This window comes from Venustampulla echinocandica (assembly GCF_003357145.1).
Source record: "Venustampulla echinocandica strain BP 5553 chromosome Unknown scaffold_1, whole genome shotgun sequence".
Taxonomy (NCBI): domain Eukaryota; kingdom Fungi; phylum Ascomycota; class Leotiomycetes; order Helotiales; family Pleuroascaceae; genus Venustampulla; species Venustampulla echinocandica.
Genome location: NW_022474206.1, coordinates 2,422,835 through 2,442,585, shown reverse-complemented (window position 1 = coordinate 2,442,585; position 19,751 = coordinate 2,422,835). Strand labels below are relative to the sequence as shown.

Genomic DNA, 19,751 nt, shown 5'->3' with positions numbered 1-19,751 from the left:
ATCTCGAGGAAGGAATTTCCCAATTCACGAGATAGGAATTGCAATATACACGCGATCGTCCCAAACTCGCCAACCACCAACACCCCTCCTTAGCCCGTCGCAAACCAATGCGCGATCGAACAACTTAATCAATGACTACCCTCATACGGACGCGGATGCCCCTAGAGACGCTGAGCATGAGCCATCAACAACCAGTTGGGAGACGGCGAAGCAAGCGGCTGGCTGGTGAGATATCTGGCGCGCAACCGTTGCGACGGAAATATACACTGCGTACTGACAGATGAGCGTAGCATACGATGAAGAAGATGGGGACTTTGTATTTACGCGTGGATCCAAACGAACGAAGACTGCGGAATCGCCTCCGGAGTCTGTGGCCTCACCTATTCTACCCGCAACTACCAAGAGAGGCAGGAAATCGAAAGACCGCTCCGATGAGGTGGATTCGGCAGAAAAGATGTCTCAGGGCCGGAAGATGAATCTTCCCATCCCGAAACAGGATACGGAGATGATTGTTATACCGAAGAAAAGGAAAACTGCGCGTACCTCAACCGGAAAGGCACAGAATGGGACGACAAGTATAAATCCTTTAATGATGGACACTATGGATTATGATAGCGTAGACATGGTTGGGTTGGCAACAGTAAATCGAACGCCAATTTCGGGTACGGAGGAGAGTTCACAATCTCGGATGATAACGCTACCTTTCAGCGATACTCCGATGATCGATCGCAATAAAGAGATAAGGAAAAAAGGGGCTGGCACCCGAAGGAGTAGTTTGGGGCTTCGGGGCCGAAGAGCGAGCTCTCTAATAGATAATGGGCATAGTGCGATTCCACATCGTGAGGTGGAGGCGTCCGAATTCTACAAGCATATCGAGGCAGACGGATTGAGCGAACCCAGGAGGATGAAGCAGCTATTGACCTGGACGGGTGAGAGAGAATTAGGGGAGAAACCCTCACATGGCGAGGCGAACGACTTGTCCGAGCAAGCGGGTGAGCAAGAACCAGCCTGGAATGGAGGTCTGAAGGCTAATAGGTGTCTATAGCTCGAACAATCAAGGAGGGTCTGTTGAGGGACTTTACGAATAGACCGGAATACTCGGACTGGTTTACCCGAGAAGAAAGCGCTCCGCGCAAAGTTATCAAAAAACCGAACCCGCGGAATATCGAGCTCGAAGAAAATATTGCCGCATCAGAAGCGCGGATAAAAATGTAAGCTCCAAGGTTGGTATGTTTTATGTCTTCTAAATATATTAACAGATTGGCGTAGACTACAGAAAGAACGCGATCAATGGAAAGCCCTCGCAAAATGGCCACCCCCCCTCCCTCCAGTATTCCCCAAAGGATCTACAGAACTCACGCCCTCACAAATCGACGCGTCCTTGCTCTCCTCCGAGCAATCCTCCATTCTTGCAACCTTAGCCGCCGCCCCGGGTCTTGATCTACGAAACCAAGTATCGAAACAAACCCAGGGCCTCCTTTCTGGGTTAGAATTCAAAGTCGATAAATTCGCCGATGGGATCCACAAGCTAGAACAATATCAACAAACCGCTGGGAGAGCGGCGAATAAAATCCTCTTACTCAGCGCCGTGAGGCTAGAAGAACGAGACCGACGAGAAAAGGAATCCGTTGGTACTAGAGACTTGCCTATGCAAGAAGTGTTGAGGAGTTTGAGCCGAATATTACCTGAGGGTAGTAGCAGCGGACGATAAAGCGGGCATTTGCCCAACAACATGTAGGGGCGTGCATTTCTAAGATTTTATTTTCCACACGGGTTATACCAACGGAGTCGGGCAGGATGGGACTTGGGAATTCCCAGGGTTATGACGAGGAATGAATTTATCGGTTTGGACAAGCATTGGCGTTTTCGGGGGTCGTCGACATGTAGTAATGCATCTATAGCATTCTTTCGTCACGACACTATGCCAATTGAGCTTAGCAATTGTCTGCCTGCCTATCCTTTTAAGAGGGGTGGCTTGGCCCAGTTTGACTGCCTAGATAGGTAGCTTGAATACGATATAATGCGTATTTGGAAATGTAGATCTGTCTTCCGCTGTCATTGCTTGCATGGATAGTGTGTCATACAACCCTAGGCAGGTAGATACATAAGGATCCAGTCTCGTTCCCCTAGCACCAGGAATGATCGCGCCATGAATAACAAGCCAAAAAGTGCGCAATGGGACAAACCAATTGTCCACTAATCAACCAGGGCCTGTCTGAATCCGGTCCATGGGCCCAACTCTACGTAATTGGATCTTGCGGGGGTGAGCATAGCCAGGTTGAAGTTAAAGAGCGAAACTGTCTTCATCAGATGCCTCCCTCCAAGATGCCAATGAGGGTTTTAATCAACGTGAAAGGGGTGGCACTACAAAAGAAAGGAGAAGTAAGACTGAATATTTATTGGAGTACATTCAGCAAGCAAACGCACATTTAACTGATCGGGAATTTGATGAATAACCCTCTAAGCAGTAGCAAATATTGAAATATCGTGATCAAATTGACCAACTGGGCGTTGCAGATCCGAAAAATAGATGATAATGCAACATGTGCCCAACACGGCTACGCATAGGTGTAATAAGTCAGCGCGGGCCATCTGGAGGTGGCATATTTGCCACCGTACTATACTAGCATCTGACACCTCCATTTTTGAGTGGTTGCGCAGTAGAGCGGTTCGAGATTATATCTCCAAAGTCTCTGATGAGTGTTAAGTTAGCCAAGAGTCGGAGAGCAAGTGCCGCATGCGATTCATATATTCGACTAACTCTACTCTATGTTGTCGTACAAGCCGACCACACCTTCAGCTACCCCGTTCTTACTACTAATTATTATAGGAACAGGATACCGAGCCGTGTCTACATCGTAACTAGAATATACATCCTGCACATAATTTTCAACAACCTCTACACTCTTGGCATATAAGCAAATACAACTTTGCTACTACTTGGCCTATAATACAGGACAGATTCCATAGTATTAGTTAGAGATTAATCGATCCAATCCTCACAATTCAACCCCTATTACTTAGCCTTAGCCTCAATAATAAGATGCCGAAGAACACGATTAATGTTGTTAGCTGAAGACATTGAATTCGAACTCAGACTCAGACTTTCTAAAGGCCATATCAATAACAAAATTTTCCTCAATTGTGTAGTTATAAAATAGCTAAGTAAAACTACGCACGCCCGTATCTCTTAGTCCCTCTACATAAGGGAATCCTGCCGTAGCTCCATCATTATGTTTTATATGCATAGTATAATACTCGTCCATATCTAGGTTCTGCATATCTTGGTTCTAAGATTTTAGAACTAGAAATCCCACTGCCTCTTCCACCATGGCCAAGTAGCCGTTTCGGCGCGCCTAGCCGCCATATCCTCAATGAAGGCCGCAACGTCGAGTTCACGTCTGCCCTCATCAATTTTTTTGATATCCGCGAGGTTGATACTAACGCTCCACTGCTTATAGTAGACCTTATAGCTAATAAAAAACAATATGACTATGGGAGCAGCGAGGTACGACTGGAATAACAGATCGGCATTAGGCTTCACGTCAATAGGGAAAAGCGCAACAATAGAGCTGGGAGATTAGAAAGAGAATATTCAAGCCAAGGCCGTCTAGGGGCCGGTGACGCCGAACATGGTAGCAAAAGATAGCTCGTCTGTTGTACGACGGCTCATTGCCTAGGCTTTGCGGAAACGAATGTGAGCAAAGCAGAGAGATCCCCAAGTGAAGAAGTAGGAGTGCCCGGACAGGGAGAGCAGCCAGGTAAAGATGTTATTCCCTTGTGGTGCCACACTAATGCATGCCAGCGTTCCAAAGAGGAGTGCAACGACAAGGACCACCCAGGGCTGTCCTTTCTTGTCGATTTTGGCACCCCACTTTGGACCCATACCGTTTGCACAAGGGCCTAGATAGTTCGGGTGGAGGCGTAGGTACAGGAGTTAGCGCCAGATATAACGATCAGTGTGATGACGGTATTGAATATGGACCGAAGTGCTTTGATATTAGCGAGCTTGAAAGCGAGGACGAATGGTCCGTAGCGTGTGTGATCGCCAGATGCCTTTGAGATGGATTCATCATCAGATGGGACTATAAGGCCGAGGAGGAAGAGCGAAACAACGTAGAACAAGATGATCCGCCAGAACACCTATTTTGTTGCTTGGGGATCGACTTTCTTGGATTCACGGCTTCTGCAGTTGCGAGACCAGCCAATTCGGTTCCCCCAAAAGCAAAGTTAGCAGTGTTAGAGACTCAGTCAAGAAACCGGGCTTATTTCACTCACGAGGCCGGAACAATGATCGAGCAAAATCCTTTAAACTCGTTCCTAAACGCGCCTGGGTTGTGCTAGTAATGGGCGCTAATGTAACATCTAGTATCAGTGGGTACACCACCGACATCAATAATCACGTCGAGGATGATGAAGCTAATGACAGCGAGAGATTTCATGAGACCAAGAATGAACTTGACCTCTCCGTATCCCCTGATCCCGAAGAAGTTGACGGCGGTAACGCCAACTAAGAAGATTGTGATCCACACGGCGACATTGATTGATGGCTGTTGGTATCGTCCAGGTCTGTCCAGAAGGCGATTGTAATACCAGCAACTACTAGTTCGAAAGGAAGGACGATCAGCCAGCTCATAGAGTATTTACAAGCCATAGCGAAACTATATCTTTGTTAGTAACGTGTTTTAGCGAATATATTGGTAATCTAACCCCCAGGCAGGGTCGATAAAGCGAGTTGACTCGGAGTAGTTATAGAACGATCCGGCAACGGGGTATATCGCTATATCATCTTAGCTTTGCATTAGTATATTGCCTGAGGGTATGGCTTGCCAGCAAACTCTCCCATAGCATTTTATGGTTAGTAGAAGCATGACACCGATGATCATGAAGTCTATAATCAGGGCACCGAGTCCTCCCGAGCTAAGCGCATTGCCAGATCCGATAGAGCCACCAATTGCAATAATTTGCATATGCCGTCCTTTGAGAGTTCGATGTAGCTCGGCTGTTCCCGCCCTCTCACCATCGCCAGCAGAAACTGGCGTGTCGGAGACGGACGCATCTGTCTCATATTTCTCTTTGACTTCTTGCATCTTCTTTACGACGACTGGCCCTTCAAGCGGTTATGGCTTGGACAGATATACTTGCTCTGCACACAGGGGGGCAAGAGGACAAATTGAGAAGAGGCAGACGGAGCTGATTTTGATCAGGGACACCGGATACGCTCCAGGTTAAATAGCTTCCCCATGGAGCCGGAGACCAAGGAGGGAATTGGAATTGATAGTTCTACCAAGCAGTAGTCCAAGTTGTTAAGGAGTCTATCTGCCAAGTAGGGCCAAGCTACTAGCAGAATAGGCCTTGGCTGAGTTGGCTCCTAGAGGAGCAACCGAGAAGTTTTGGTTGCGATGTCGGATAGGTAAGGGTGGCCATCGGTGAGATTGTCATCATTATGCCATGACGGTTGGCAAGAGTTGTGGTCGTGGAGATACCTTGTATATCCGTACAACTGGTGATGTCGGAAGAAGGAAAGCTGGACGAGATATCGGTCTGGAGTGTTTTTGGGGTCCAGACCAAGCGGCAGCCACGCGCCTCTTCTGCCAAGGTGGGTCGGGGCGCCCCGGTCCCGGCTGGTTCCTTGCGGCATCTTGCAGTATCTCTAGCTAATCGTTGCCATCAAGTCCCTAATCAGGTACGGACATGCTTCTATTTCGTAAACGCAAGCCAGTATGGATGACGTATGCGGCAATATAGCTCTGTCCGGGCGCCCCTAATGGCCATCAGTCCGTCCCTTGCTAGCGTAGCCAAATTCCTCCGGCCGTCACAAAGGCTACAGCTCATATCTTGCGCTGTATGCTGTATCAATTCTAACAATAATAATTATTATTATCACGTGACTAATTTTATTTGAACCGCGTCGCATCCTTACTTTGCCGAGTACGAGTACGAGATTGTTTATGAGGTTTGGGTTAACTCTTTTGGCGACCTCAGGCCGAAGAGGACCTCCTGTTTCACAAACCCCAACCTCAAAATCTCTTTGGCATCATCCAGCATTGCAAATTAAAATTTATATCTATCTCTCAGTCATATTCTTCCAATGTAAAGTTAGCCATCGTTTTGGTTGGATTCTATACGGGCCGTCGTTATCTTTTGCAGCTGTACCTCCACAGTGCAGACGCTATCGGGGACCACTGGCAATCAGTGAATCACGATATTTCGAGAGCTACCAATGACACCATTGGCCAACCTAAGTCTTATTCTGTTATCAGCAGCTAGTGCTACTGCATGTAGGCCATCGAGCTTTCGATCGAACCCTCTTGAGAATAGCTGCCTGCTACAGCCAGGTTTGGAGCTTGGCCTKAGCAATGGTATTGACAGCCAGATGTTAGCTGTAAGGACTGCCAATCGGCGATTATGTTACCTCGGAAACTAAAGCATTATAGGGTGTTCCCGGAATGGCGGAAGAGATCCAGGAGGAAGAGACGCTTCTCAAAAGCCCCACTAGTATGTATACCAACACCACCTTTCAATACTGAGCTGAAGGCAATGGTTATCAGGTGGCTCTCCTGGTGCATCAACCAGATTTTTACTAACTGAATTAAGCTTCCCCGTTGACATACGAAGTCAAATTATCTCCAGGCAAAGGACTCGGGGTATTTGCGGTGCAACATCTGCATAGAGGCACTAAAATTATTATCGAAGCGCCGCTGGTCTCTGTACCAGTACCTAAGATGGTACCCGGCCAGGGCTTCAGAATATTAGACATGATTAGCAGTCTCGAAACCGCATACGAAGTGCTATCCCCAAAGCAGCAGGAAGAATTCCTCGGTCTTCACGACTTTCGTTTCCCATCCGAGCAGGACCAGAACCGCCTGCTCACCATTTTCCGCAGCAATGCCTACAACACTGGTGATAGTAAAGTTGGCCTATTTCCGAAAATCGCAAGAATTAATCATTCGTGCAGCCCGAACTCGGGAAATTGGTGGAGTGAAAAAACCGATCGTCGAGTTATTTATGCCGCTAGAGATATTGAGAAAGGAGAGGAGATCACCGTGTCTTACATCCCATTGCTCAAAACGACCAAGGATCGACAGGCTAGATTAGAGCAATATGGTTTCATCTGTGATTGTGCAGCATGCCAATCATCAGAAAGTGATAAAAGACGAACCAAGATTTGGGATTTGCTTGAAACTCTAGAACTGAAGTTCCGCTCGCCGAGCAAAAAGACATCGACGAACGACAAACGGGCCGCCAAAGCCATTCATCTAGTGGAGATGGTCGAGGACGAAGGATTGACGGATTATCTGGCTCGCGCTTTTCATGTTGCTGCGGTGCTCAGCCAGCAATCTGGTCAGCTGAATGCCGCCTTAGAATGGGCCATTAAAGAGCTCGAGATTCATCAACTGGCAGAGAAGGCCTCGGATGAGGCGCTGAAGACGGTGGCTTTGATTGAGAGTCTTGGGGGCAGAAGACGCCCATAGACTTTTCGTCTCCATATAACACCGATGCCTTTCCTAAGTTGCTACGACAATTATCTAGCCGATCTGGTCAACATGAAATTTCGGAATTCAACGCCAATTCATCCCTTGAAAGACAAAGGCGACTCAATGATTTGGTATTTTGTCGTCCTAGAAGGTTGAAATCAACGGGTTTATTCAATGAGATTTCGCTAGACATCGATGACACACAGCGATGGCTCCACTAGTTTCCGAGATCGAGAATCCTGACCCGGCTCCGAGTTAATGATCACGCTGTGGCCCACTGCCAATAGAATCACTTAACACTATAGCTTTCTCCTACTTATATCCCTATCCTCATGCATACTGGCATAAGAGGGCTGTAGAATCGCTAGCCGGACTTAACATATCCGAGTTGACGAGCGCTATGTTACTCTATTCGAGTTGGAATGACTGTAATGTCACGGTGATTGTCTCAAGGGTGGTTTCAGTAGACTAACGGCCTATGATTCTCAGTGTTAAGGTTGTTGAAGCAAAGTTGTAAACTCAAAGTTTATAGAAAAACCTGCAAGGGCTGTTATGCTAGTATTGCAAATCCGCACATCTAATGACTTAATGGAGCATTTCAAACAATTGATAGAGAGGGCCTTCATTCTTAGCGGGCGGTAGCCTGATAAAACCATAACCTCGACAAGGGTTCCCATTCCGCCTCGCCGTCCGCACCCTCAATAAAGGAATTTCCTAATCTCCGCTACAACAGAGCATATCTGGTGGGATTTAGTTGGATCTACTACTGCGTTTGGAAATAGTCCATGATTTTCTCAAAAGACTCGTAATATTCGGCTAACGTTGTCGCGAGGAGAAAATTTTATGGAGGCGTCAGTGGTTTTCATCATCATGGCAGCCATTATTGGTGGAGTGACGCCGCAAAATAAGAACCTTGAGGAAATCAATGAACCTCCCATGTGCTTGGCTGAAAGTGCGATGCATATAAATCGTCCTCTTAGCGGAAACATTCCTTTATACCGGAGTACCGACGACTGCCATTGATTGCCCTTCAGATGGTGCGAGAGAGGGACACAGATGTAATGTTGTTTTAGACTACCCGGTGAAAAATAGAAGTGACTTGTCATCTGTAACGTTTGCCGTAACAAGTTTAAGGCGCCCAAGGGATAGAGAAAAGTGTCTCGTATGGCTAGTATATGTTTGGATGAATGTGCGATAATTGCGCAAAATAAGGTATTATAGTAGGCTATCATAGTGAGAGAAGATTAGTTACATATAATATACATCTATCCGTCTAAACAATCCAGTTCCCATCAATATCTGTACTTAGCAAACTATCAAAGAAAAACGTATCCGTGTCCTGCAACCCCCAATTCTCCATGGGTGGCTGTTCCTGCATTAAAGGAGGGAAATGACTACTGGTGAACGACACCATTGGGATATTCGACGAATCCGGCGCCTGGAAGGGCACATCCGTCCAGCTCTCTGTGGCACAGGTGGCAGGTGGTTGGAAGCTATGATCGATCGTGACAGTTTGTTTGTTCTGGATTGCCGGAGTGCCTGACTTCGGTGCAGGTAGAGGCCGAACAATTGTTATGGTGCCAAAGTATGGGATTGTCAGGCGTAAACTCGCGGGTGCACGGCCAGAAGGCGAGTCCATGGCTAAAAGGGACTTAATCACGTTGACACTCTGCGTGGCTATGACCTCTTTACCGTCTCGAGAAGTCTCCTCCAAGGACTTCACCACAACATGTACTAAAGCACGGTCATTTTCCTTCTGCTGCCGAATCTCTGGAGTTTCGGGGGCCGGAGTCACCTCTAGCAAACCTAGTAGGAGGGTGACAGTCGACGTGAATGCACCAAAATCCATCACTCTACAACAGAATGATTTGGCCGTGGAGTTCATGGCAAGATAGCGAGAGACCATCTCCCTTGATGCTTTCAAGCAAGTGAATTTGCTATAGTCGTAACGTCGCTCGGTTGCAGCACGGAGCATGAATGGAAGATGCAATAAAGCTTCAAGTTGGAAATACCATATTTGGGTCATAATGTGATCCAAGTGAAGGGCGAGTTCTTGGGTAGATGTCTCAGGGGTAAAAGCTGGAATCTCCCACCAAGATTTTGGCATATCTTTAGCGAGTATATCCAACTTTTCATCGATTTCCTGGGTAGTGGCGTATGCTTGAGAGTTTTGCGCTAGATTCCGGTCGCTTATACGACTTGATATTTCACATAGCTTCCTTGAGAAAAGCATATCTTTATCCACAGCCGGGTTGTGAAATGTCTCCTCAGGCCCGAAAGTATCGTCGACCGAACCAACAGGTAAGCCAAGAAACAATGCCTGTAGATTTGTTAGGGTAGGAATAAGTACGGGGGGGGATATGGCGTACCAAATATCGGTCGGCGCGGACGATCTGGTACCACATTTCTTTTCCGCCCTGTACCTCAGTGGTTGGGTTGTGGAACCCCATTAATTGGCATGTATTTAATGCCCTCCGAGTTGCCAGCCATGCCCGACGTAGATTCCCAGCATTTATGTGATATACACTTTGGAGAACTAAACATTCCAGCCCCTCTACGGTGGTGACTAACTCGTCATCCGAAGTTACAAGAGCTTGGACAGTTGATAAGTATCTATCGATACGATATTCAACAGTAGGCAGAAGGTGCAGTTGAGAGGTGTCGAATTCCGGATCAAGTTGCTGCAGGGATACGGCAAGATATAATATCGTTCTTGCAATTATTGTGGGGTGCTTCTTGGAAATCTCTGCCATATTAAAAGTTGAGGAGACCATCGAATCATCGAACGCACTAGCGGTATGAGATACCATGGCGTGGACGAGCAGCCAGCAACTGCTACTCTGCGAGACAAGATCCGCATCTCTTTGGGAGGGCAACAAATCTACCAAAGTTTGGCGTATGCGGTCAATCTTCGAAGGCCTGCAAGAAGGCGACTTGGTCCCTACGGATTGGGACACAGGGGTTGCCATCTGGGACGGCATAGTCTCCAGCCGGCCGAGCTGTTCAAGGTCAGCCTGAGTAGCATAGCCTGGGGCCGAATACCTACAACCGGATTATCAAAGAGAGTCATAAACGGAGTGACATCTTGGACACCGCTTGCGGTGTTGGAAGGATGGGGTGTGAGAACATCACTGCTAATGGATTCTGGAGTGAGGATATCTTTGTGTATATCTTGCTGTGCCTTCTCCTCTTCTTCATAGGCGGAGATCTTGGCGATCAACTTCTCCAGTAAATGCTCTACTCGACCCAATCGTTCACCAACCTGCGCGTTACTGGATGGCTCACGCTCTTCGGGATATTCTTGGCTGAGGCATGTTGTTCCTCGCGCAAGACAGCCCGAGCAGATAGGAACGTCTTCCGAGCTCAATTGACAGCGGACCTTCCTTCGTTTGCCTTCAAATATTTAGAACATAATTTAATGCGGGCCGCAAATCCAGGATGGCTTACACTCCCAGCAGCTCCGGGTGCCTTTTCGGATCCTCTTTCGAGGCGGTTCGCCTGAAGCTGATGCCTCGCTCGACATTTCAAAGGGGTTCGGTTCAGCGACACTATTTGATGCAGTTCTTATATGTGAGGGTGACATCGAAATGATATGGGGATAATAATGGGAGAACCAGAGAACTAGAGAACAAAGAACGAAGGAAGAAAGAGATGTGGGGGATGTAGCTGATTACGATATCATGGACATGGACATGGGCAGGCAGGATGATTGATGACCAACGTCGTCAGCGGCCCCTTTGAAACCTGGGGCGCCCACGATCAAATTCCAGGCTTACTCCGCCGTCGTTCGGCCGAAGGAAGAAGCTGCGCGCTGATTGGAGGATGATCTATTAGATAATCATCGCTGTGCCTCGCGTAAAGTCCGAGAGTCTCCCTTACCTAATAAGGTACATAGGTACCCGTACCTGTAGCTAATAAGGTAAGGTAAGGTAAAGTATTTATATCTACCGTGCTTCGCACTTCTACTGTTAATACATACATACCTCCAGGTACGGTACTTACCTATGGATACCTACGAAGATACAGTCCCGACGAAAACGCATGTGTTTTGGGCACTCCCCCGAACGGACACTCCTATGTACAGTCTACATGTACATACGGAGTACTTCATGATCATATGTAAAGATGGCCCCAGCGAGGCTCGCGGAAAATCCGGGGTTCGTCCCTGGTTCTTGGGCCGCATTTTAGCTCTGTGCATCCGTTGAATGTTTACTGAGTAACTGTCGGTCCCGCTATCCGGATCTTAGGGTTGGTATAGCCTCGCCAAAAAGTGTGCGATTGAAGAGTGGAAGAAAAGGGTCTCATTTCTAGGCAACGTTTACTAATAATAGTGTTATATATTGATATTTTGAGGTCTCGAGCGCGCGCTTGCAGGAGAATTGGCGCCGTACGGTTTCACCAGAAATAAGCGATGACCACGCGATACTGGTAGATCATGTGATCTCCAGCTGCTTACTCAGCACTGCCCTGACCCGCGCGATATAAATCACTTCTCCCTGACACAGGCTTCTCCTCGTTAGACTTAATACCATCACATACTTGATCCTACAAATACCCTGCCCTCCTTGGCAGGCGGGCCATAATGCGCACCTATCTACGTGTCGAGGAACCCTCACGTCCGTACCTAAGTCTCTGATTCGGAGCCTCATCACGATCCTACACACCATGACTCGGCACAACTCCAACAAATTTAGAGTTCCGTTACGTATATGGTGTCGGTACGCGTAGCCTAAGGTAAGACAAACACCTTGACTTTCTATGGATACCGTGCATAATACGGAGTAACGCGATGTCTGTTGAAGATAACACCGCACCTGATTACGGCGACTTTGTGGACTCTGACGACGAGTGTGAGGTCGAGGACTTGCCGAACCTCGAGAACGGTATTTTGAGGGCTTGTACTACCCCGTATGTATCGGAGACGTCCTCGATCAGAGATATCATAAAGAGCATAAACTCGCCTATGGTGGCTACTCTACAGTCTGGATGGCATACGACATTCAAACGAAGAGCAATGTGGCCCTCAAGATTCATGTTCCTGGAAGTGAGGGAGAAAATGAGCCCAGTGTCCAGAACGAAATTATTCTGAATGTATAAGACACCTCAAATCTTCTTACGTACAAGAATAGCTTCTACTTTCGACACTACGATAGTAATAGTCACTTAATCTTAGTGTTTCCAGTATGTGCACGAGTCTCGGTTGTTGTTTAGGGCAGATGTCCACAAGTGCCAGTATATCCGCCGCGAGGCAGTTACTACAGGCTCGGGAAATCCTCCACGGCGGTGGAATTGTACACCGACGCAGGTCCATTCTACCTCGCTACCCCTTTTTATATACACTAAAATAGTCTATAGACTTCAATAATCGGACCGTTATGTGGGGTATCTGCTCTTTCGATAATTACAACACAGATACAAAATACGAGTATCTTGGCCGGCCACAAAAGATAAAGTTGTGCCTACCTTCCCGGTCACAGGCCGAGATCGTTAAGCCAATCGTGGTCTCCAAGAATCTGCTCCGAGAGACCGTCTGCCTCGGCGACTTCGAGCATGCGATTAAAGCCGGCACTTCTGTAACCCCCAAGTTTCATTCGCCTGTTGGCTATTGTGCCCCGGAACTTTTCCATAATAGAGAACCAAGTTTTGCTAGCGATATATGGAGCTATATGTGCCTTTTCTTGGGGCTCTTTCTCGGCTTCCGCCTTTTTTGGAGTACCGGGAGTCCTGCAATTGTGTCCGAAATAGTTGACGTCCTAGGTCCGCTGCCTGCCCACTGGAAGGGCGGTTATAAAGGTGTTGGCACAGGCGACGATTCGTGGTATGATCAGAGCAGAAAGCCTTCCGATTCCCTCGAAGCTATGATCATACATGCAAGACCAGAGATTAGTGACACTGAGAGGAGTCATGTGCTATCCATTATGTCTAAAGGATTTTGCTATTTGCCCGAATCTTGTATATCGGCAGAGCAGCCTCAACAAGACGCTTCGTTCAAAGCCATCATGGAAATATATGAGCGTTAAGATTGTACTTGAGTTTTCTGGCGTGGGCGGTCTTGGTTTTTTTACATTCGGTGGTAGCCACATGAGAGACATGAGGGTCTATAGGTTGTGTCCGAAACAATGGATTACATTGACTGCCATGGATGACCCAAAATCAACAAGGTCTTGGCGCCAAATCTGACTGTAATGGCATGGCATTCAATCCTTTAAATCTTTACGTATTCCTCTGAGATATATGAGGTCAAGTTGGTTAAAGCGCGCTTTTTGGAACAAGTAATATATGCCTCGACCAGCTCCGCTGGCGGCTTTCCCGCCCAACCCAACCATTCCAAACTAGAGCCATTTTCAGAATCACTCGTAATGATGGATCCATTCCCACACAAAAGTCTTGCGTCGTATCGTTTTAAGTCACTTGTTGTTTGTTTTTGCACCAGTACACTAGTGCACGACCCTAATAGAGGAACGTCGATCTGACATTCGGTTGTATTGCCATGTGTCCTCTATTAAGATATCGCATGGGCGTTTTCATTCTGTTACTAATGGTATTATAATGTACGTGCTATGTCGTCCTTATCTTTCACGGGCGCACAATACAAGGACGATACTTCGAGGGTTCCCATCCCTGCTCGACCGACCTTCTTCATGCTCTCTTGAGAGCTTCGCGATTCGATCTATGAACTCGCACTCATCGCATGCTCTTCCATCTTTGCATGGTGTTCTGCCCGCTGACGGATCCCGGGCCTACCCCTTGGATAGCTCCTTAAAGGGAATACTCAATTTCGCCATTTCTTCGTAAGATTTCCATGTACCCTAATACTGATATGATGGAGATGGATCTGTATTTATCGGTGACAGCCAGGTATATTACAGAGTACCTAGGTAGGGATCTCAGGGGGGACAGTTCACGTGCCCCCTTTTTTGAAGTCAATATCGGCCTCGTATTTAAGGCGACAATAGTAGTTCAAAATTTATCCTCCATAACCGAAACCATCGCCATCACCATCCAAACACTACAACTCCACAAACAACCAACGCAACATCACTGGTATCCCCATCTACACACTCTCCCGAATAATTCAACAATCCATACCCACCAGCCTACCCCCAAAATGGCGCCAAAAACCCAACGTATTACCGTCCAACCCGCGACCTCTCGACGCACCCAGAACAAAGGCTACATAGCTAGTGTTTATTCGTCACTCACCTCCGCGGAGAATGCCAGTGTTGTGAGAAGTGTTGCTATCTTTGGGGTATGCTGTTTGCCCCATATCCTTGCTCCAATTTAGGATGAGCGGTGGAGGTTGAAGAAAAGAGTTGAACAAAGCGGCTAATACCTTGTTTGGTGATTTCGATAGGCTGCTGTTGCGTTTTTCTCGAGTTCTTGGAGCGAGTTCTTGCTGCCTCCTTTGTAGGGATGGATTGGCCGACAAACCGATGGTGTAATGAGGTGGGGGGTGCGAGAGGTGGCTGCAAAGGGATTCTGTATTGCGGAACTGCTGTCCTGTCCCTCGCTGGGAGCGGCGGATAATACTGTACTTGTATGATATGGCGATGTGGGCCGAGACGAGCATGATGTGAGAGGTGGAAAAAGGGGGTTCTACTGAACCGGCACGATGTGTATTAGATCTGCATGGGAGGAGGGAAGGGGGCATCCCAAATGGCGTTTATGATGTTGTATACCATCCATGAATGGATCTCTACTTTTCTCTCACAGGAAACGGGCTACAAAGATATGGGCTGAGTGCTATTTCTTGAATAACAGTGACGCAATTAAATTTCAAGGTAATCGAGATAGGAGGTATACATAAGTGGAATTATAATGTTAAGTGACCGTTGGTATACATGCTGGCGACGACCTCCTCCCTATACGATGGGACAGCTCATTATACATTCTTATCACGATTAAGCCACCAAACGCCTGGAACTCCATTCCCCCACCCGGCCATCCAAATCACATTTAATGCTGGCTCCACTGAATACTATCGAGTGCAATTCCCTCTTGCACAAGTTCCCAAAGCGGGCTCAACTCCCGCAAAAATGAGACTCTCTCATTAACTGCCTTCAAAACGTAGTCAATCTCTGATTCGGTAGTGAAACGACCAATACCGAAGCGAATACTGCTGTGTGCGCTCTCATCGCTGCTTCCGAGGGCACGGAGGACATAGCTGGGTTCAAGGGATGCAGATGTACAGGCACTCCCAGACGACAATGCGATGTCTTTAAGTGCCATCAACAACGACTCGCCTTCGACGTAGCTGAATGATACATTGACGCACCCTGGGTAGAAGTGGTTGGGGTCCCCGTTTTGTTGCGTGTGCTCAAGTGACAGGAGGCCCCTAAGAAGTCTATCGGAAAGCTTTTTGATCCGTTGGGAATCGTACTATAGGACTATTAACATTGCTCCAAAAATAGCTTCAGAGGCATAGGTAGAACGATTGTTGAATCAGAAAAGGTACTGTTTCTCGTCAAGGAAACCTCAACTTGCAAACAAGGAGATACACTTGGAAAGCCATGCATATGTAAAGTAATTCATCATATTCACGATCGGGGGAAACAAGATGGATGGAGACTTACAACGAGCTCTTCCTTGGCGATTCGGCAGGCCTCACCAAATCCCACCACCAATGCAGGGGCAAGAGTACCACTCCTCAAGCCTCTCTCTTGACCGCCTCCAGTGATAATGGGATCGATGCGGACTCTGGGTCGCCTGCGAACGTAGCATGCTCCAATTCCCATTGGTCCATATATCTTATGCGATGAAATTGACATCAAATCAATTTGCATCTTATTGACATCCATAGGGATCTTCCCGACAGCTTGGGCGGCATCGGTGTGGAAGAAAACCTTCTTCGACCGGCAAAGCTTTCCAATTTCTTCCAACGGTTGTATCACACCGATTTCGTTGTTGACCGACATTATACTGACAAGGGCAGTCTCTGGTCGCATCGCGGCTTCAAGATCCGACATATCGATCAGTCCACTGCTCTTTACAGGAAGATACGTGACTTCAAACCCCTCATCTTGTAAATGCCGGCAGCTATCAAGCACGCATTTATGCTCTGTTTGCGTAGTTATGATGTGGTTCTTCTTTCCGGCCCTGCCGAAGAATCTTGCAACGCCCTTGACACTCATGTTGTTGCTCTCCGTAGCTCCACTAGTGAAGATAATTTCCTTAGGGTGGGCACCAATAAGATCGGCAATATTCTGACGGGCCTGTTCAATTGCTTCGTCGGTTTCCCAGCCATAAGCATGCGTTCTAGAATGAGGGTTGCCATAGAGTCCGGTATAGAACGGAAGCATCGCATCCAACACTCGGGGATCTAGGGGCGTTGTGGCTTGCATATCAAGGTAAATCGGTCTTTCTCCTTGGTCCAGAACTGTTGCTTGCTTGAGGACACCTTTGAATACATCAGCAGAAAGCTCGCTATTTTGAGGAGATAAGGTACTTACCAGCCATGGGACTCATCATAGCATCAGCGTTTACGCTGGTTCCTGGTACAATCTGGCCCTCTGGATGCTTCCCGGTCTCCTGGAAGAACGTCTTCTGCTCCGCCCGGATGGCAGTGTCGACGTTGACTTGTGCATTGCCCTTCTTCGTCTCAGAAACATATCCCCTCCTTTGGCTTGATAACCGCGTCACACGAGCCGTAGCACTCCTCGCAAGGCACGTCGGAGACGTAGACTGCTTCAAGCAAATGCGTGAAGCCTGCCGCAGCGAACTCGAAGCTATGTTGGACATATTGCCAATGAGAATGTCGATGTTGGAGGGAAAGACAATGAATCCGAACGTCCGGGCTCGGCGGCGAGGCAAATAAATAAATTAACTTGCGGACGTCGAAGTACGGACTACGGACTACGGACTACGGACTACGGAGTAGCCCCCGGGAGTCGGAGATGCTGATTAATACGGCACAAGCGAGACCCGCGGTGATTACATAAGGCAGGGCACGTAGCCAACCAAGAATTCGAGCGTCATCGTCCTGGGAATTGTGAATGTGCTGTACGAAGAACTGTTCCTATTCAAGGCACGCACGCATACGTAAGTAGCATACCTATACCTAACTCTACCTTATGCTTCACAAAGTACCTATGTACACTGCTACATACTACGGTTTCACCTCCGCCTCCACCTCCGAATAGAATCCTTATACTTTCGCGGGAAACATCCTGTCGCCTAGGAACGCGCAACCACGGCTTCGCTCTGTTGCTAAGCCCCAGCCATTCCTCGTCATCCTCGGCGACTGCCCAGGAACGCCAAGAAGGCTCAAAAGTCCCGTTTTCAGCAAACAGACTCAGCTACTCTCCAGCCTTCTTACTACCATATTAGATCTCTTGCCGCCACTCCCCACTACACTGTGGCCTCCTCCTGAATATCTGGAGCCATTTCGACATTCCTGGGAGACAAAAGTGCTTCTGGAGAAGCCGACGACTACCCCACCTTTTTCCGACCCCGTGGCCCCCGACGGACAGTCGAAGCGTTGTAATCTGTCGCGGAGGCGAAGATGTCTTTCAAAGGGTTTCAGAAATCAATTGTTCGGGGTGAGTCTACAGGCGGAAACGGGGCATGGAAATGGGGATTCTGACGTATACCTCTGTATGCCGCATATCGACTAACGCAAAATATAGCGCCTCAAACATTCAAGCAGAAGTTCAACCTCGGTGAGAATACGAAGGATCCAGTCTACATTGACGCGGAACGACGATTTCAGGAACTTGAGACGGAGACGAAGAAGTTGCATGATGAAAGCAAGAAATACTTCGAAGCCATCAATGGCATGCTATCCCACCAGATCGAATTCTCCCAAGCGATTGCAGAGATATATAAACCAATTTCAGGTCGGATGTCGGATCCAGATTCGATTGTTCAGGAAGGAAATCCAGAAGGCATAAGAGCCTGCGAGGAGTATGAAGCGATAGTGAAAGAACTCCAGGTTACGCTTCAGCCGGAGCTGGAGATGATTGAAACGAGGGTAATACGGCCTGCGGATGAATTATTAGAGGTTATCAAGGTTATACAGAAAACCGCAACGAAACGACAACACAAGCAGTTAGATTACGATCGACGTCGGACCACTTTGAAGAAATTGCAGGATAAGAAGGATAAGAATCTCAAGGATGAAAAGGCGATGTATAAGGCGGAGACGGAAGTGGAACAAGCGACTCAAGAATTCAACTACTATAACGACCTCCTGAAAGATGAGTTACCGAAGCTTTTCACCTTAGAGCGCGAATTCATTCGGCCCTTGTTTCAGTCCTTCTACTACATGCAATTGAACGTCTTTTATACCCTACACGAGAAGATGCAAGGGTGCGATATTGGGTATTTCAACTTGACGCTCGATATTGAGGAAGCTTTCGATGCAAAACGAGGTGATATCCAAGATCAAGCCGAAGCATTGTCGATTGTCAAATTCAAGACAACAGGGGCGAAGCGGCCTCCTCCAGGACGGCTAGGCGCACCAAATCGGAGACTTGCCATCGAAGATCGCAAATCCCCCACCACTTCGACCGCTGCATCCCGACAATCCATGCAGGAACTCTCTTCAGAGAGCCCACCCCCGCCCTATTCAGGCTCTCTGTCACCAACCAGCAACAGCACTACAGTCGCGCGTGCGAATTCGACGGGCAGCCCTTGGGGTGCCGCAGCGAAAGCAAAAGGGGCGGCACCCCCACCACCTAAGCCAAAGCCAAAGCCGTCAAGATTAAGCGGCGCGCCTGCGCCAGAGACCGTCACAGCGCTTTACGATTATGAAGCTCAAGCTGAAGGAGATTTAAGCTTTTCGACTGGCGATGTAATAGAAATTTTAACGAGAACGAACAATGAAAATGAGTGGTGGATCGGCAAGCTCAAGGGGAAACAGGGTCAATTCCCAGGTACGTATTTTGTTGTGCCCTTAAATACCATAGTGCTGAAAATATACCTAACCTATCACAGGGAATTACGTCAAGTTAAACTGAGTAGATTGGACTTGAGATATAATTGCGGCTTGCCCGCCTTTGCATTTTTGAGCGAGAACTTCGGCATTAAACGCCAAAGAATAATAACAAGCAAGGCACTCGCAATAGATACCTACTTAGTAAAGGTTATGCGAGGTTATGCATAGAGCGGGAGTAGGGAGACCAGATTTGTAATTACCATAGCCTGCAGCAGCAATTACATCAATCCCATCACACCATGCCCCTCAAATCCTACTGCCGAAATCACTCGAAAGAACTTGACATGCAGAAGTCAACGTTATCACTTTGCCTCCGACGCCGCGAGTTTTCAGAACCA

The 19,751-nt window shown here is 47.7% G+C and overlaps 8 protein-coding genes across 8 annotated transcripts; 5 read left to right on the top strand and 3 right to left on the bottom strand.

The window, feature by feature from the left end:
* Positions 1–131: 131 nt before the first annotated feature.
* BP5553_03329 (Uncharacterized protein) lies at positions 132–1,711 on the top strand (the record flags this gene model as incomplete). The annotated part of the gene is made up of 4 exons (XM_032011952.1): positions 132–225; positions 291–992; positions 1,046–1,211; positions 1,270–1,711. 4 exons carry the CDS (start codon positions 132–134, stop codon positions 1,709–1,711), a joined length of 1,404 nt encoding a protein of 467 aa, XP_031871645.1.
* Positions 1,712–3,798: 2,087 nt separating this feature from the next.
* On the top strand, positions 3,799–4,514 carry BP5553_03328 (uncharacterized protein; the record flags this gene model as incomplete). Its single annotated transcript, XM_032011951.1, has 2 exons — positions 3,799–4,037; positions 4,193–4,514. The coding sequence occupies 2 exons, from the start codon at positions 3,799–3,801 to the stop codon at positions 4,512–4,514; spliced, it is 561 nt and encodes a 186-aa protein (XP_031871644.1).
* A 276-nt stretch (positions 4,515–4,790) lies between these two features.
* BP5553_03327 (uncharacterized protein) lies at positions 4,791–5,090 on the bottom strand (the record flags this gene model as incomplete). The annotated part of the gene is made up of 1 exon (XM_032011950.1): positions 4,791–5,090. One exon carries the CDS (start codon positions 5,088–5,090, stop codon positions 4,791–4,793), a length of 300 nt encoding a protein of 99 aa, XP_031871643.1.
* A 1,286-nt stretch (positions 5,091–6,376) lies between these two features.
* On the top strand, positions 6,377–7,475 carry BP5553_03326 (uncharacterized protein; the record flags this gene model as incomplete). Its single annotated transcript, XM_032011949.1, has 3 exons — positions 6,377–6,385; positions 6,438–6,498; positions 6,598–7,475. 3 exons carry the CDS (start codon positions 6,377–6,379, stop codon positions 7,473–7,475), a joined length of 948 nt encoding a protein of 315 aa, XP_031871642.1.
* Positions 7,476–8,751: 1,276 nt separating this feature from the next.
* BP5553_03325 (Zn2 DNA-binding protein) lies at positions 8,752–11,061 on the bottom strand (the record flags this gene model as incomplete). Its single annotated transcript, XM_032011948.1, has 4 exons — positions 8,752–9,798; positions 9,848–10,477; positions 10,525–10,871; positions 10,926–11,061. 4 exons carry the CDS (start codon positions 11,059–11,061, stop codon positions 8,752–8,754), a joined length of 2,160 nt encoding a protein of 719 aa, XP_031871641.1.
* Positions 11,062–12,267: 1,206 nt separating this feature from the next.
* BP5553_03324 (uncharacterized protein) lies at positions 12,268–13,498 on the top strand (the record flags this gene model as incomplete). Its single annotated transcript, XM_032011947.1, has 2 exons — positions 12,268–12,522; positions 12,827–13,498. 2 exons carry the CDS (start codon positions 12,268–12,270, stop codon positions 13,496–13,498), a joined length of 927 nt encoding a protein of 308 aa, XP_031871640.1.
* A 1,936-nt stretch (positions 13,499–15,434) lies between these two features.
* On the bottom strand, positions 15,435–17,216 carry BP5553_03323 (Uncharacterized protein; the record flags this gene model as incomplete). The annotated part of the gene is made up of 3 exons (XM_032011946.1): positions 15,435–15,857; positions 16,052–16,875; positions 16,928–17,216. The coding sequence occupies 3 exons, from the start codon at positions 17,214–17,216 to the stop codon at positions 15,435–15,437; spliced, it is 1,536 nt and encodes a 511-aa protein (XP_031871639.1).
* A 763-nt stretch (positions 17,217–17,979) lies between these two features.
* On the top strand, positions 17,980–19,435 carry BP5553_03322 (uncharacterized protein; the record flags this gene model as incomplete). The annotated part of the gene is made up of 3 exons (XM_032011945.1): positions 17,980–18,016; positions 18,104–19,351; positions 19,413–19,435. The coding sequence occupies 3 exons, from the start codon at positions 17,980–17,982 to the stop codon at positions 19,433–19,435; spliced, it is 1,308 nt and encodes a 435-aa protein (XP_031871638.1).
* Between the last annotated feature and the right edge of the window lie 316 nt (positions 19,436–19,751).